The sequence below is a fragment of the Archocentrus centrarchus genome, chromosome 7 (assembly GCF_007364275.1).
Source record: "Archocentrus centrarchus isolate MPI-CPG fArcCen1 chromosome 7, fArcCen1, whole genome shotgun sequence".
In the NCBI taxonomy this organism is placed as follows: domain Eukaryota; kingdom Metazoa; phylum Chordata; class Actinopteri; order Cichliformes; family Cichlidae; genus Archocentrus; species Archocentrus centrarchus.
In genome coordinates this window covers 5639887-5657201 of record NC_044352.1, presented here as the reverse complement: position 1 = coordinate 5657201, position 17315 = coordinate 5639887, and the positions used below count along the sequence as shown (strand labels likewise).

General features: G+C 41.5%; 1 protein-coding gene across 1 annotated transcript in view; it reads right to left on the bottom strand.

Annotated features, from left to right (window-relative positions):
• Nucleotides 1-6021: 6021 nt before the first annotated feature.
• The window catches only part of LOC115783260 (XK-related protein 7-like), a 94695-nt gene continuing 83401 nt past the window's right edge, over nucleotides 6022-17315 (bottom strand). The window contains exons 3-4 of the mRNA XM_030734006.1: nucleotides 9290-9509; nucleotides 6022-7074 (exon numbers count right to left, since the gene is read on the bottom strand). Of these exons, the coding sequence (XP_030589866.1) occupies nucleotides 6261-7074; nucleotides 9290-9509 (1034 nt within the window). The 3' untranslated portion in view covers nucleotides 6022-6260. The remainder of the gene's footprint in view (nucleotides 7075-9289; nucleotides 9510-17315) is intronic.

Sequence of the window (17315 nt, the reverse complement as noted above, 5' to 3'; positions counted from 1 at the left end):
CCTTCTTCTCTACATCCAGGAATCATCTCTGAGGTCTTCCTCTTTTTCCTCCTGCCTGGTCACTCCCGACAAAAAATCTTCAGCTCGGCCTCCTGTCCGTCTCCAAACCATACATTATAGCAGGTCTGACTACCGTCTTGTAAACCTTCCCTTTCACCCTTGCTTCTTTTCTTCTGTCACAATTTACCCCTGACGCTCATCTCCACCCACTCCACTCCTTGCATGTTCATCTTTCCACCTCTCTCCCTCTCATTCACACACATGTATTCTGTCTTGCTTCTACTGACTTTCATTCTTCTTCCCTCCGGAGCATACCTCCACCTCTCCGGGCTCTCTTCCACCTGCTCCCAACTCTCACTGTAGATCACAGTGTAGTCTACAAACATCAGAAACTCCTGCCTGACCTCATCTGTCAGCCTTTCCACCACCATCACAAACAAGGAGAGGCTCAGAGCCGATCCCTGATGTAATCCCACCCCCACCTTGAACCCATCTGTCACTCCTACTGCACACCTCACCACTGTCTCGCTGCCCTCATAATGTCCTGCATCATAGTTCTGTTTATCCCTCTGTATTTACTACAGCTCTCCAGCACACCTCTTCTCCATTCCTCAGGCATCCTCTTACTCTCCAAGATTGTGTTAAACAATGTGGTTAAGTACATTGTTTAAGTTGATATACAGTACAATAAAGTTATACAGATAAGTGGCCTGGAAAAAAGAAAAGAAAACAGGAATAAAGTTAAAGACTAAACATTTACATTTAGCACCAGTGCTCATCGTGGAAAGACTTCACATGCTTGTAAAAAACTTCAGACCCTCCTGCACTGCGGTCCAGAACTGGTGATGCTTTTTTCCAGAGTGCTGGTTGGTCATTAGGAGGTGATTTTGTACTTACTGATCTCTAATCAGCACAAGAAGAAAACCTGCTCCTGTGCATGCGAAGTCTGCAGCATAAGCTGCCATGGGAGGGTGCCCTGGCAGGAAGTGAGCCACTTTCATAATAGTGAAAGCCCGGGTTAAACCTGAAGGTACCTCGATAAGCCCAAATCCTGCTTCGTAGCACAGGTCGGGAAACGCCGGACCAAACAATCTGGGCATAAAAGAGTCCCAAGACAGCAACCTAAATATAAGCTGCATTTCAGTGTTGTGGCAGGTAAAAGCAGTGCTGCAGCACCAACACAAACTAATACCGCTAAACAATTTAAAGTTATTTCAGTGCAGCATTGCATCATCATATCTGAGTTTATTATATTGTGAGCAAATAAAAATGGAAACAGTAAAGGCAGACGAGAAAAGAAGACACGCACACCCCCGGGGAGCTTATTTTGATGGCCGTTCAGCCATGTTTACTACAGTATTGTTCCCATCTACAGTTATCAGCACAGCTTGTTGAGTTCTTTTTTTTTTTTTTAACATCGTCATAGATATTTTCACCACTGGTTTTATTTTCTGCTCGTTCACTCAGAGGATGTTTAAGCAGCATTATCAAAAAGAAAAACAAAACAAAAACTAAGAGCACATCCTTACAGACATACTGTACATACGACACATACAAACCAAACCGCACATACTCATACACACACGTCTTAGAATAGCATCACTCTGATATATACAGATATAGAGATGAGTTAAAAAAAACAAACTATTTTCAGTTTTTACATCTCAATATAAGAGTCATACCAAAGACATGGCCACCGAGTGAGTAAACAATAGATAAATAGATATAAAACAAATACAAAAATAAATAAACATAAATACTTGCATTAATTAATAAAAGATGGTTTAGAGTTTTTAAACTCACTGTTTACTTTTAAACATGTTTTTGTTCAAGTCTAATATATAATCAGCGCACCACTATTAACTGATATTTTACCTCAACAACAAAGTACTGGTTCATTACCCAATCAGAGAGAGCGACAGCTCGCCCCCGGCCCCCGTGACTGGGTGGTTGACACATGTATCATCTGTACATTAGCCATTACATCATGTTCGACATGACATGATCACGTGTGACACAGAGTCATTGTTTTCAGCACCATTAACATTGCCGTGACTGTCACCATTGTACCAACATCCACATCCACGAGTTCAGGCAGGACACCGCGCTGTCCACATAAGAAAACTGTATTATTAGCAAGTAATTATCAATAGTTGTTTGCTTTTTTGTTTTTTTTTTACATTTGCATTCCTGAATTTTTCGGACCACTAACGGCCGCGGTGTTAAAACAGTTTCCAAGCGGAGGAGACACATTTACATCCACGAACCGTTAGCATCAGAACACTGTAAACTGGCTGCTCCACATATCCTGTGACCCACTTCAAGGACTGACGTTTTGCAATGGGATTGGGGGTGGTGGGGGTGGGGGTGGGGGGGCAATTTACAGAGCCACTCATGTCCTTGCATTGCTATCTCAATCATTTGCTTCAGATGCACACAGCTGCCACAATATAAAGGAAGGAACTCAGCGCTGTCTTATTCTGAATTACTGTGGAGCCCCTAACCTGTGCAGGAATGGGAAGCAAGAAAGTTTATTCATATGGCACATCAGCAAACTATAAGGTAGCTCTGCACACGTGACTTCAGGGGCTCTGGAGGAGTCGTCACAACCACAGACTGCGTATGAAAGATGGACGTAGCTCGTGCGTCTGAAAAGCTTAGGCTAAGCAGAAATGCTTTAAGCCTGCCTTTGCTCTAATGGACTACAGTCCAGCTGAAGCAGACAGACAAATCCTTCAGCCAATGTGTCATCGACTTCACAGTCAGAGCTACGGTGGCTCGCGACCTCAGGTTTCAAAAGGCAAAGATGGAGACAGCCAAAACACTCAGCTGGCAGCTTCAAAAGTGAGATTTCACAAACCTATGGGGGACATCCATTTTTTATACACAGTCTTATGGTCACAACACATCCACAAGATGCAAACAAACACACTGTGGTAGTGAAGTACAAGCAGCATCAGATCAAACAGACTGCAGCAAAAGCTTAATAAAGAAATCGGGTGTGCTAGAAGATCATATTCAGCTACCGGCCAGAGATGATTCAGCTCTTAAGTCTCTACTAGAGCATGAGCAGACACAAAGTACACAGACATGTAGGATGTTTATCTGTGAGTGCACTTTTAAAAAGCAAGTATATAAGCTGCTCTTATTGACTTGCTCCATCAACTGACCCAAAAGTATACAAGACACTGGAATCTTACCTGTGCTTGTCCCTTTGACACCGCAGAATAAACGTGTACCATCAGCATATGATTGAACTGATACCACACCGGATACAGCAGCAGGAGGAAACTGTTCCAAAAGTAAGACGCACACTGCTCCAGTCTGCTTTAATCTAAATTACATTTTATGTTTTATTCATATTGTCTGTCAGGTGAGAGTTTCAAAGAACTACAATCTAAATGTTGACACAAGTTCAGAGATGTGTTTTTACTATGCCATTATAGGTCGGCTTTTGTGCTTGTGGCAGTTAACCATGAATACATATCCCCTGAAGACTGCATCTGCTTGCTGAGCTACTGTATAACACAAAAATCTTGCGCACTTACACTCATGCGACTCATCTGTGGAGCTTATGTTGCTTTTATTTCTTCTGCAGGTTTTGCACTTTGGCTCACGCGTTTGGTGTGCAATCGACTAATCGCGTGTTTGTCGGACCCTGATGCAAAATTAAAGTCAGCACACACTCTGTCTGTTTTTGCTTAAAGAATAAATAATCATTTTACTTGGAAGCAGAGTTCCTCGTTTTTGTGTTTGTGGTTTTTTATGGTTGTATCGTCACCACTTAATATCTAGCAGCACTTAAAGAAATTCATTTTTTCTAAAGATCTTGCAATTAAAAGTATTAAGGTTAACAAATCAGTTAAACTGGCATCACGAGCAGCGAGTCTTCATCAGTGTATGTTATACTAAATGCATTTTGAAAAGCGATTCAATCAGCATACTTTTTAAGATGCGTCTGGATCACATAATGTGAAGTTTTAAATGCTTTTCTACATTGGCTGTGCTTAAAAATAAAAACCACAGCACTGGTTGAAAGGCGTCTAGGATGGACATAAAGATCTGATCACCTTAAACGCACACGCTAACCCTAAAGGCTTTCAAGTGAAAAAAAAGGTCTTTGAAAAGAACTTCAAAGAAAGGCTGCTGGAGAGAAATCAGCTGTGTGAAATGCGAGCGGACAAATGCTAGCTTTGATGCGAGTGGGTTTTTTTTTTTTTCTTATTTGTTCTTCCTTTGGGTGGTGTTGCTGACCCTGCTTGATTCTTTCAGCATCCAGCAGCTTCTAATTAATAGTAACACTCATCCACACCAGGGAGCAGCCGCATTTAAACTTGGACCTCTGAAGCTGCTTAGCTGATCAGCTCTGCTGGATGTGTTCAAGGTGCACCTCGTTGCTTCAGGGCATCACATCAACAGTTTAAAGGCGCAGAGAGGATTTCTCTTTATTTCCTCCCAATCTGTTTTTTTGTTTTTGTTCAAGTGACAGACTGCGGATCTATCAGCCTTTGGGGGCAATGGTAGCCAAGGATATCCAGAATAGCAGTTAATGGATATCTGAGGCAGGATTTCCTGCATATTAAATTAATAACTGATTGTTTTGAAACAGACAGACTGTTTACCTGCATTCTTCTTATTCATGTTCAGATATCACCCTAAATTCAAATCTTCGGAGATCTAGTTTAAATCAAAGGCCTGCTTGTGGATTCATTTTGTAAACAGCACCACCTTTCACTCAACCCCTGCCAACATCCTGTTTGTAACAAGAAACAGCACCGATTGCTAACAAGCTAGCCTGCTAAAACATGATGATACTTTGCATCTTTAACAGTTTGTAATTAGGTTGCTTTGAGCAAATGTCGCTTATTCACTGCCTATCAAATTTATTCAGAAAATTCTTCCTAAAATCTTCGAGTTCTGTTGATATCGTAAAGAGTCGTTTCTCCTCAGCCACAGAAAATGCTGCTCATGGAAACCTTCATAATCTACATGAGTTCTGAAATAACTTTGGATGACATTTAGAATTTTTACGAGAAAATGAAGCTTGTTCACTCAAACGTCATTCATCTAACTACAGCTTATTATAACAGCTTATATCTGACATCTGTATTTATTCAACTGTACATCACAGGCCTGTTTGTGGTGACTTACAGCATGCCATATGGTGGGAGCCATGGCAGAAGTTGCCCACCTTTACATCCTCACATTTTAGTCCTGATTTATTTTTCCAGACAAGTCCATTCTTGTGTCGGGGATGACAGTGCAGCTGGGATGTAAACAGGGAGACTTTTGCTGTGGCTGCTATCGTAACACCTATGGATGGGTGAGTATATCACATGTAGATGTCAGGCCTACATTTCATAATTCATCTGGACCCACATCTGGATCTTTGTGGTCGTATGAGATTGGAGCCAAGTGTATACGGTTACATTTCTCTTTGGACACAACTGACAGGATGCTTAGAGGACAGCTGAATGGTTGTGAGGGACATGCAACCTTTTGGCATCATGATTGGACGCAAATAAGCAACAACTGTTGTGTCTTATTCCTACTTTATATGTTCTTCAGTGCTTCTCACAGTATGACACATTACAAGGTAGCAATGAATTGGTGACTGTGAGGTTAAAGTTGGGCTAAATTTGGATGCAAAGTAAGACATCTTTGTTACAGCATTTTACCGAATGCTATAAAATCTAGATTGGCAAATGACTTAAGCAATTTGATAATGAGTCCCCACCTTACCAAACCAAACCAAATCGATTGCATGTCCCATGCATTTTCTAGTTTCAAAAACATTCCTTGGATAGTCTCTGTTGTGTTTCTTGGATCAAAGGCTCAAGTTCATGCAGCCGACTGCTTCCCAATTATCTCAAACTCCACAACTTAATTTCTCACAAATTCTTTTACTTCTCGTACTGACCGTGCAGGATGAAACAAAATCTAACACTCCTTGGTCCCAGGATGAGAGATATATTTTCCTCACCTCAAAACATTTAGAAAAAAATCGAAGACTATCCCAGTTCAGAATTACTCCACTGACTTCCCATGGCTCATTCATGCTACTTACTCCCGGACTGCTTTGGTCCCAGATTGCGCTTCACATTTTACAATCAAGTTTTGACAACCTTGCAAAGAGCTGCCCGACATATAGCAACTTCTTTTCATGCTTCTCTTGGCGTAGATAGTCCTGGGATGAGAACTGATCTCAGGCCGAGCCTTGGTCCCAGACTGCATTTATAAGTTTAAAAGCCCCCGTTGGCTTAAACAGTTGTCTCATATTCTAATACCTCTTTGCTGCCCATCATGCTGCTCCTGTACTGTATCCGGGGGCTCACGCCTGATGTGGTCTCCAGAAGCAGGATGGTCTTGCGGAGACGCCGATCGATAAAGTGCGCGTCCCAGGCCGGGTATCGCTTTCTTGGGAGGTCGATCCGGATCACGGGTCCCTCCTGTGCACGAGATGAGGAGGAGGTCCTGTGAAGGAGCGCAGGAGAGGAGGATGGGGAGGGACGTACCTGGAAGACAGGCAGACAACTGTCTCTGTCTCTATCCCTGTCCCTTTCTCGCTCCCCGGGAACCGGCTCCCCTGTGTCTTTAGTCCTGGGCAGAGTCCTTGGAGGACTGGTAATGACTATGTCCGTTTGGGACCCTTGGGATGGGGTAAGGCAAGCATCAATCACTCCTGCCACACCTCCTGCCCCTACCACACCCTCATCAACACATCCTCCCCACTGTGAACCTAGAACAGGCCCATCTGGGTGCAGCCAGCAGTAGTACACCAACATGAAGAAGGTTCCCAGGGCGAAGCTGCAGGCCACCAGGCATACAACCACCAGGGCAGAGGAATCGGTGGTTTGTGGGCCACGGTAGGTGTACCAGGCGGCGGTTAGTGCCACGTTCTCAGCCAGCGTCACAGAGTAGTAGACAGTCATACGGAAACGGCTGGGGCCCTCCTTGACATTGAACCAACAGAATATGTAGATAATGCCCACCACCATGTTGTAGATGATCTCCTCCCACTTGGACATACAGAAGTCAGTCTCTCCTTGGATAATCCAGAAGGTCATGACACACCTGAAAGACAACAAAACCATACAGCTTGTCACAATAATGCCTCTTATGTTAACACTTTGATAATCATTACTATGAATAGCAATCCAAAAGCCACATGGGCCTTATGTTATGATATTTTGGAAAATATCAACCAGGCAGGAAACATTAGTTATAGTATCAACAGAGACTAATCATCATACGTTATACTTTGTGTTCTGGTACATATTCTGGGTTAACTTACAGCATAGAACTGAAATTTGCCATCAGTCTTAGGGTGACAAAATGTTTGCAGCGCATGTAGGCATTGAGTATTAGTTTTTTGTCTTTGTCTCTATTGTCCAAGTTTTGAAATTGAAGACATTCATGATTCCGAGAGGAAGACTGCTAAAGATACATGTGATCCCTCATGTTTCCTTTAGCTTCTCCAGCAGTGCTAATTATCCACTGTTACACAATGAATGTCAAACTCTAGAAATTACTAGACTGACACAAGACTCTGTGTACAGTCATGTTCTCCAGATAAGTCAAAGAGTCCTAGAGACCAGTTGGCGGTCATCTGGCAACCAAAATCAAAGTAAAAGTTGCTTCTTTTGAAATGTGTTGATCGAATACTAATTTTTCTCTAGCAACTTGAGGTTGTCATGTAGTCACTGACCAGACCTTAGGCTTGTGCAACTGAGGCCCAAGCAACCTGGACACGTCTGCTTCTTTATGCAGTTGCTTATGACAAAGTAAAGTTTTGCATGTTTACATGCTTACAAGTGGCAAATTTTCTTAATTCTCCTGAACTTGTAACCTTCCCTTTAGCACCACTGTTAGGATACACTATGATTTTTACAACCAGTACTGGAAAGGTTCAAAATGACCAAAATGGTCAAAAATGTTAATGAGGCATTAACTGCTTTTAACTGTAAATTTTGTTCATGAGGCCAATGAAGTTAAATGAACTCAGCTCTTGATGTTACTCTGCAGAACTCCACAGAAAGTTGTTTTTGCTTTAGAACTGCCAAATTACTGCATCCCGGTGATACAAGCAAACACCCTGCCAGATTTATTTAAACCTCCAACAACTCATTTTACGGACAAACCTGCGGCTCTTACTCGCCACTTCATTTGGAGTGATGTCCAAAACCAATGGCTGACATCACAGGAGCTATGTTCATCTATTATATAAAGTCTAAAAACTCCACTCGTTTCTGAGGCAAGTAAAAGGTCTCTTCAAAAGCTCACTGCTCCTCAGCGCACACCAGCTAATTGCAAACTCTGACTGCCTGCTGTTTGGTGCTGAGCAGGATGTTAACGGAGGATATTTAAAGCTTTGTTACTGAAAAAAGCTGTGAGAAAAATCACAGTAAGAGAGCAGTAAAAATGAAGTTGTGGGCTGAACAGCCAAACAATGTGATGCAGCTTGCTACAAAGCTTTGTTAAACTGAGGAGAGTTGCACGCTCTGGTGGTAGTGCTCTGTAGGGTCTTCACTACAACTAGCACCTTTCACATTGTGCCATTGTTTTCACATTTGATTTATATTAATAATATAAAAATATCGATTACAGCTGCCTTGAGTACAGGAAGTCACAAATGGACCCTAAGGCAAGAGGGCAATACAAGACAGATAAGATGAATCTCTCTGTTGTGCCGTGAAGTACATCCCCAAACACAAAGCAATAATATCAAGCAATCCATTTCTAGTGATTTTAATGAATGCTCTGGGTATACATTATCACATCTAAACCGTTAAAAATAGAGTCAACACATGCAGAAGTACCTAAATGCAAATCATCACTTGGCACAAGATAAGACATTAGCACTGACTTTCTGCCTATAGACGGCTGCATTCTGTCAGCATCAATTTGCTAAACCTGCTGTATGAATAATCACAAGTAACACTGGAGGTATTTCATAAATTAGCCACTGCTAAGTGTCCTTGCTTGGGGGGAAGAACCTGCACAGTGTGTATGAAGCTGTATGTGGTTATTTAATGAGGAAGAATGAGCAGATTAAAAGGTTTATGTTAAACAAGGATATAAAAACTTGCTCTTTATATATTGTATTACATGACTTTTTTTTTTTTTTTTTGGTTTGCTTTTGGTGTACCTGCTGCTGAGATACAAGGTGACTAATCTTACTGGAACAGAGCATATAGCTTTCTCCATAAACCCTATTTAAAAACATGCAGGTGCCAACTGCTTCTCATTTGGGACCTAGACTCTTTACATCAGGTCACATATGGCGCACCAGTGGCTGACGATGAATATGCCAAAGTAGAGCTGGAAGACGGAGGCAAAGAGAGCAAAGGCCACGGTCCTCGCCCCAATCGTGAAGAAGTGCCACAGCATCTGGGCGATCACGGCCTTGTAGGACATGGGCAGCTTGTCGTCGCGGGAGTCACGGAGGACCTTCTGGTAGGAGGCGATCATCCAGGCCAGTGAGACCAGGGAGGCTGAGGCAGAGAGACCTGGACAGGCAAATGAAAAATAAGAGAGTAAGAGAGAAGCGGAAAACAGATAAGAAGACTGGATGGACTTAAACAGTAATAACAGTAATAACAACAATAAAGCATAAAAACAAATATAACATCAATACAGCTGTATTTCTGTCACATTAACTGTGATACTGTGATGAAATTATAGTGGACAAATTGTCTTAGTTGTTAAGCTCATAATAAACATAGTGATATTGTGAATAAAATTATAACGCTACCCTAGCGGAGTGATTGCATATATATCAGTATATCAGTACTACATGCTGCATACTGGTAGAAAAGAAAAATACAGATTAATAGTAATGGCACTTCAATTTTGACCTTGGAAACAGTAAAAAACTAAAAGCTCTAAACTGCATCTCAAATTGACCAAAATTCAATGTCACAATCTGCAGATTCTCTGGCTGAGGACCAAAGGTGAGCCGTTTATTAGGCTGACTGCAGAATCCAAGCAAAATTCAAAATGTGGGCAAACCAAACTCCAGTAGTCACAGGAGCATTCAGGGAATGACACCAGGAAACTCAACAGACAGGCAAAGTAGGCTGACTAAACAGATGACATGATGAAGACTGAGGCTATACACACACACACGGAGGGCTGAGTGGGGATTGAACACAGGAGGGCTGATTGTCTTGAACATAATCAAGACAATCAACAGACAGGAAGTACCACTCACAACAAGATGCAACTGATAAAGTAACCAAAGGAGAATAATACCAATGAAAATGACAGCAAACACAAAGAACTAAACTCATCTCACACTAAAACACGATACAGAAGGAGCACAGGGGAGGCTCGAATAATGAACTCAGAACAGAAAATGAAACACAAGGAAGTAGACAACTAAAACTTTTCATTAGATTGGAATAAAATACGCAGAGACCTAAAGTTCAACTTATAACAAAGGATCAAACTCACTAAGGAATATCAGGAAAACAAGGCAGGAATCAGGAATTGCATAAATACTAAAAGCGTAACTGAACTAAACAGTTTGCAAATACAAGAACTCAAAAGAACATGAGAAAACACGAGGAACTAAAGTCACTGCTAGAGAATCAAAAAGAAAACAGAAGCCACAGTTTCAGTCACAATAAAAATGATAATCAAAACTCTAAATACTGGATCTCCCCAGTGGGTCAAAAATAACATTAAATAACTTTTAACTTGAATTTAAATTTGACGAAGAAGACAAAGTCTCAGTGATCCAAATCTGGCAAACGTGGTAGGTGTTGACCCAAGACTGCGTTTGTGTGGCTAAACACTCAGCTGGCTCAGGAATTTATAGCAGAGCTACGCGAGGGAATGAATTAATGATGCACACCCTCGTGAATGTAAATTGAAGATGGTCCTGGGTGCACTCCGGACCTGATGATAAAAATGTTATTTGGTCTCCGGGTCGTAGTGAGAACTGAATGTCTCGTCACCGTAATGATCACTAACATCTTTGGAGAAATCAGAAATTTGCAACATGCATGTGGTCTGTGCTTTAAAAACAGACACATTGCTGGAAGTGATCCAGAGAAGCACAACCGGAAGAGCTTGAAGGAGAGATTGCCCAGTTTAAATTAGGGTTTATGGTTTTTGCCTTTTTGGTTGGTGTTGAATGTGAAGTACGTGAGAATCATGGACTATGGCCTTCTTTTCTAAAACACATGCTCCTACGTTTTTCTCTTTCAAGTACAAGTGATTATTCCACCCTTGCTCCCTTAACTTAGTGTTTTGTCTCTCCCTCCCCTTTAAATGTCTGCTAAAGTTGATTTTTCTTCTTCATTTTGATTTAAGCAAAGATGAAATGGCTACTTTTTTATTTTATAACTCTTGTAAAGTCAAGATTTAGAAGTCTACGTCTTCACATTAAACTCTTGGCAGTGGATCTTCATCAGCCAATTATGCTGACGGATTAAATGCCCAGTGGGATTCCTGTAATCCCAGAGGACCTATGAAGGAACTCCCTGAATCCGGGGCTCTCCTCTTGAATGTACTGGATGATGAAGCGGGATGCTCTCCGGTTGCCAGCAGGGAATCTGAAAAAGACTATGAAGGAAGTCCTGGGATTACTCCAGGGTTTCAGAGCTGGAGATGGAGCAGTCATCATGGGGAATTTGAGAGGTTTGGTTAATAATATGGACAAGATCAGTGAGCCATTAAGACTCACAGGGAATACCGTGGGTGTAGTTTGAAGCATTGGAGCGCTGGGAGTGTTGGAGCGTTGGAGAGTTGGCGTGAGACGTTACCATGTTAAGCTGAGCACTAAGAAGACATGTGGAAGGAATCATCAGCTGTAATCGAGTCCTGTTGTGTCCATATTGCTCACCAATGGAATTCGCCATTGCTGTTGCAGTTTGAATCCAGTTTGAATCACTACAATGTTTGGATTCCTCCATCATCTGATACAGAGGTCATCCAAATGATCATCTATGGTCACTGGATGTGGATAATTAATGGATCCTGAACACTCTTTGCTAGACTTAATGGGCATGCGACTGAAAACTTTCTCTAACATCTGGCTAAACTCCACGCACACAAGAACAGATAAAGAAAATTTTTATCACTTCATGCCACAATACCTTCATTCATTTTATGCCTCTTATTGCATAATATTTCGATTTTTATTTATTTAGACTTTTCTCATTTTTTGGGTTGCTGTAACAGTAATTTCCCACCTTTCAGGATTTCTTCTTATTCTCCTTCTAATAAAGAAAGACCTTGAACACACTGAACCATTTCACTGTTAATCCAAAAGCTACAAATTTAGATTAATAACACAGGATGTTACAGGTTGTGTTCTGTTTCTCCATCGCATTTAGCTGGACTTGAACCAGTTTCTACTCAAGTCAAATGATCATTAGCCCGCACGTGTAACGTTCAGGCCTGCCATGAACCGCCCAGAGCACAGTTTAGCACATTAAATATTCATGTGCGTTAATCATGCAATCTTGTCTCAAATTAGCCGTGCATCACACTGAGAAGGCATTAAAATTTGAGCAGAGAAAGACATGTGCCGACTTTGCATTTGATTAATCTGCAGGTTTTTTTCTAAAATATTTCTCTAAAAAGTAAGATCAGCCCTCTGCTTTGTAGGGACGATCCTGAAGCGGTCTGAGTTTGAATTGGGCCTCAGCTGGATACTGACTGCCTTCTTCATTCTTTTCCTGAGTCAGAAAACTGTTTTTGTCTTTGAAATCTCCTCTTACATTTTCACTTTTATTTAATTTAAATTGTCAGTCCTCCATTTTTGCTTACATGTTACATGTTTCCTAAGTATTTCGTATATCTTTCCTTTCCTATATCATGCTAATAAGCATTCTGCAGCTTTTGTACTTCTTCCTAAAGTCAGCTTTCTTTATGCACCAACCTGTTCTGTCTTACATAAAGGGAAACGGTGGAAATGGCTGTTAAAACTATTAAGACTCCATTAAGTGTTGCGAACATGAAATGAAATATGCCTGCATGTCTGCGTGATTTGGTGGAAAATGGAAAATATCAGGATAAAACAGCAACAGTTTTGTTCTATATTTGAACAAAAATAATCTGACACAGACCAGTGACAGCCCAGAGAACACAGAGAGTGTTCCCTTAATGAGGTCTGATTAAAAGAGAGAGCTGTCAGTCCTTTACTGTACAGCCTGCTGGAAACAATATCTGTCTCCAGAGGATTCATCCGCATTAAGAACAGAGAAAATTGTGGGCTGCCTTCACCAAATGCTATATATGTATTAATAAAGAAAAAGGAGTTCTTTAAACCTCAAACCTCTGTCTGCTTTGATTTGATGAATGAGTCATACCTCTTAAGCAGCTTTCATTTTGGAAAGAAATGATCTCATTGCACAGAAATTGGAACATCTGGTATTGATGTTCCAATTTCAAATAAAAAACCCATATACTCTGAACTGAACTCAGAGTATATGGGTTTCTGTGCTCACTATTTAACAAAATGCATGGCTTCCCAACAGTCACCGGGGAAGATTAGCAGCAGTTAAGTGTTAAGCAACTTTTTTTTGTTAGCTATCTGAGAGAACAACTGCCACCACCCTCTTCTCTTATTTTGAAAGTTCAGTTATTGGCTTGCTGCCCTGGTTCCTGTCCTTAATATCATCCAGCTGCTTCTCCAGAGAGGATCTCATCCCACATTTATACATACTTCCACTTGACCGTCTTGGACCACGGCTGGCAATAGTAGTCCTTGTATTTCTGACCACTTTAATCAACTCCAGTATAATTGCTTCATTTGAAGCTGCTCCAAGCTCACCAAGTTTGCAGAAGAAGGGCTACTGTCCTGTGGAGCTCGAATCCAGCCACAGGATGAGAGACTCAGTGGAGAGGCAGCAGATTACATTGTCTGTGTAGATTCTCAGTCATCCAGGTCATAGTAGTCTCTGGAGCTTGAAAAAGGCGACTGGACTTCTTTTTGTTTCTTGAAGACGTTTCACCTCTCATCCGAAAGGCTTCTTCAGTTCTCAACCAAATGGTGGAGAGACCCAGGTATTTAAACCCCTGTGGGCGTAGTCCCCTGGAGGTGGTTATGACCCTCTATTGATCATGTGCGTGAACACATGTGCCCAGGTGTGAAGGGGGCGTGGGTCATATTTAATCAGTGGTTTCAGTTGAAACCAATTTAGGACTCCGCTCCATTGTTTCCTGTGGCCTATTGAGGTCACTGGAACAAAGGTGTGAATGGGGGTTGAGACGTCTGGGAAGGGAGCTCAGGACAGCACTGTAAGCGGGGGAAAGTTGGTGACGTAATCCACCTCCTCTGTTCAATGATGGTTGTTCACAGTGGACATAGATGGCTTCTTTCACTCCTCTTTCAAACCATCTGTTTTCCCTGTCCAAAATGTGAACATTGGCATCCTCAAAAGAGTGCCCTTTTTCCTTCAGATGCAGATGTACTGCTGAATCTTGTCCTGTCGAGGTGGCTCTTCTATGTTGTGCCATTCGTTTGTGAAGAGGCTGTTTGGTTTCACCAATGTAGAGGTCCGAGCACTCTTCACTGCACTGAACAGCATACACTACATCGCTGATCTTGTGTTTGGCGGGTTTGTCCTTGGGATGAACCAGTTTTTGTCTTAGGGTGTGACTTGGTTTGAAGTATACTGAGATGTCATGCTTGGAGAAAATTCTTCTGAGTTTCTCTGATCAATAGAGGGTCATAACCACCTCCAGGGGACTACGCCCACAGGGGTTTAAATACCTGGGTCTCTCCACCATTTGGTTGAGAACTGAAGAAGCCTTTCGGATGAGAGGTGAAACGTCTTCAAGAAACAAAAAGAAGTCCAGTCGCCTTTTTCAAGCTCCAGAGCAGATTACATTGTTCAGTTATTTTTACTTTATGTTGTCAACATGCACTTGGCAAATCAAACAGATGTTTTGGGCATTTCCTGCTTGGAGGAGACCATGGGGCACACTGCAGAGAAGACTTTTCTCAGCTGGCTGGGGAACATCTTGATATCCCCCTGAAAGAGCTGGAAGTTTGTGCATATCCTCTCAGACTTCTTCCCCCACCACCCAGACCTGGATGAGTGTCAGAGAACTGATGAAAGGATTAATTGACTTACACCGCACCCACAACAACATACAGAACATGCTGAGGTTTGAGAAGTATTTAAGCATTCTTTATTCTATTTGTTTTTTTTAGTGTCACTATTACAGCCTGTGATGAACCTAACTCGACCGCAGCCAGTTACCCCAATCAACAATTACATCCGATACTGGAGCAGATAAATCCCACCCACATTTACAAATCAGGCGAACAACGTGACAACTTTCCTGGAACGTAGCTTGAGAATACAAACCAAAACAGAGCCGCAATAAATAAACCCAAAACAAAAGGGATTATGGCTAAATAGTGACAGATGCAGTTTGTTATGCTTGGAAAGCTCGGCATTTGGAGAAACTGGGACCAGCCAATGTTTGGGATTTGTCCTTAACAGATGACTTGAATGATTAATTGGCTACACTGATGCTTGTTTCATTTGACAGATAAAATGATAATGGATAATGATAATGCACTGATCGTGAGTCTTCTAAACACTTAAGTAAAATTCTCTACTGTATGTATGTATGAGTGCTCACATTAAAAAACATGAATGCTTTTTAACAGATGGTGGGCAGGAATATTAGTGTGTGACACTTTTATCTTTGTGAGGACTTTGGTTTTTAGGCCATGAGATAAAGAATGTTTGGTAAGAAGGGACATTTATTCAAAGGACCGTTTGAGGTTAAATAGGATCCATTATACATTTCCTTATTTTTTTGTCATATACATAATGTTAAAAATGGTAAGATTGCATAATAAACATAGGAAACCTGGAACATAAAGCAGGCAGTCTATGTATGAATAATCCTGGTTAGCCAAGAGATGTTTTTCTACAGTTTTTGTCTACTCTTGGTTATTGTGGTTATACCTAATATGGTCATCTCAGTGAGCATATTATAGCTTATCTTAGTGGCTGAGCGCACAGAAGCCCCGCCCACTCATCTGCTTTAACAGATGCACCTGTTACCTGCCCTTAATTGCCGTGAACAGCTGGTTAACGTCGAGCGTATCACCGCTGAGACGTCTGATCAAACGCACTTTGAATCACCGTATTTACGCGACCGTTTGTCCTATTGGAAAAATTAAAACCGTTTCTGAAAGCTGAGAAATTGTGCTTCACACCCAACATAGGGTTATTACGGTAATTATTGCAGGAAATCTGCAAGTGGCGGCACTTTTGAAGTTCAGAGGCCCGCCGGCCCGTTGTAAATAGAGGGTTAACGAGAGGAGGCAGGAGCTACTGCAGCTTGTTTATTGAGAGGATGAACTAAAGAACTGCACCAAAGCCCAGTATAAGTTTAAAAAAAGAACTGTTTGTACTGTGACTCATGCAAAGCTACTCTGATAGTCCCCAAGAAAAAGAAAATATGGTGCTGGAAATGCTGGAAATGGTTTGAAGGTTAAACTAGACTAATCAAACTTTCTCCTTTTGCTGCACATTTCGTTGTGTCTGTAGTCTGGTTAGCTCCAGTGCTTCTTATTGTTTTGCTCGAGTTGTGATTTTTCCTGCCATCGCTGTGCAGCACTTTTCATTGTTTTCATGTATTATTAAAGTATTTTTTCTCATCGCATTAACTACCATTCTGCTTCAGTTCTTGGTCTCCACTTTTTTTAACTTTATGGAAGAAATCACAATATTTTTTATATATATCGTTTCATATGAACTGGTGACTTCATTGTGATTTCATAGTGGAATGTAACACCAACCATGAGCTCACAAGTCAAGCACCAAAGTCTGCAACACAATCCAGTACTATCTAAACTGTAATATTTACACAGCCTGCATCTGGATATTAAATCATATGAATCGGTTTTGGTTGTATGGGTATTTGGTTTAAATATTATTATTTTTTAACATGAAAATCTTAAATGACACAATGTAACACTCTCAAAAAACGGACGTAACCAGTCTTCTGGTGAATGTCAAAGCAGATGTAGTCTTTCCTGCAGAGACAAAGACTACGCACTCTCACTGCAGCCACGCACGTCGATATCCCTGCTACACTGAGCACAGTCGGCGTGCCCCGTCTCCAACGCAGCCACAGAGCTGTGCCTCACACAGATGTTTGCCCTCCACTTGTCTGTAACTGAAGAGCGAGTCCCAGCCGAGCAGCAAAGGTGAACTTTAAAGACACTCAAATGTGGCAGATTAGTTTTGAATTCTGTCGGCTGCATGTGTGTGTTGTGGGTTTTATGAGTCAGCTGTGTGTGTTTTGTACTATTCAAATATGTTTCTGACACT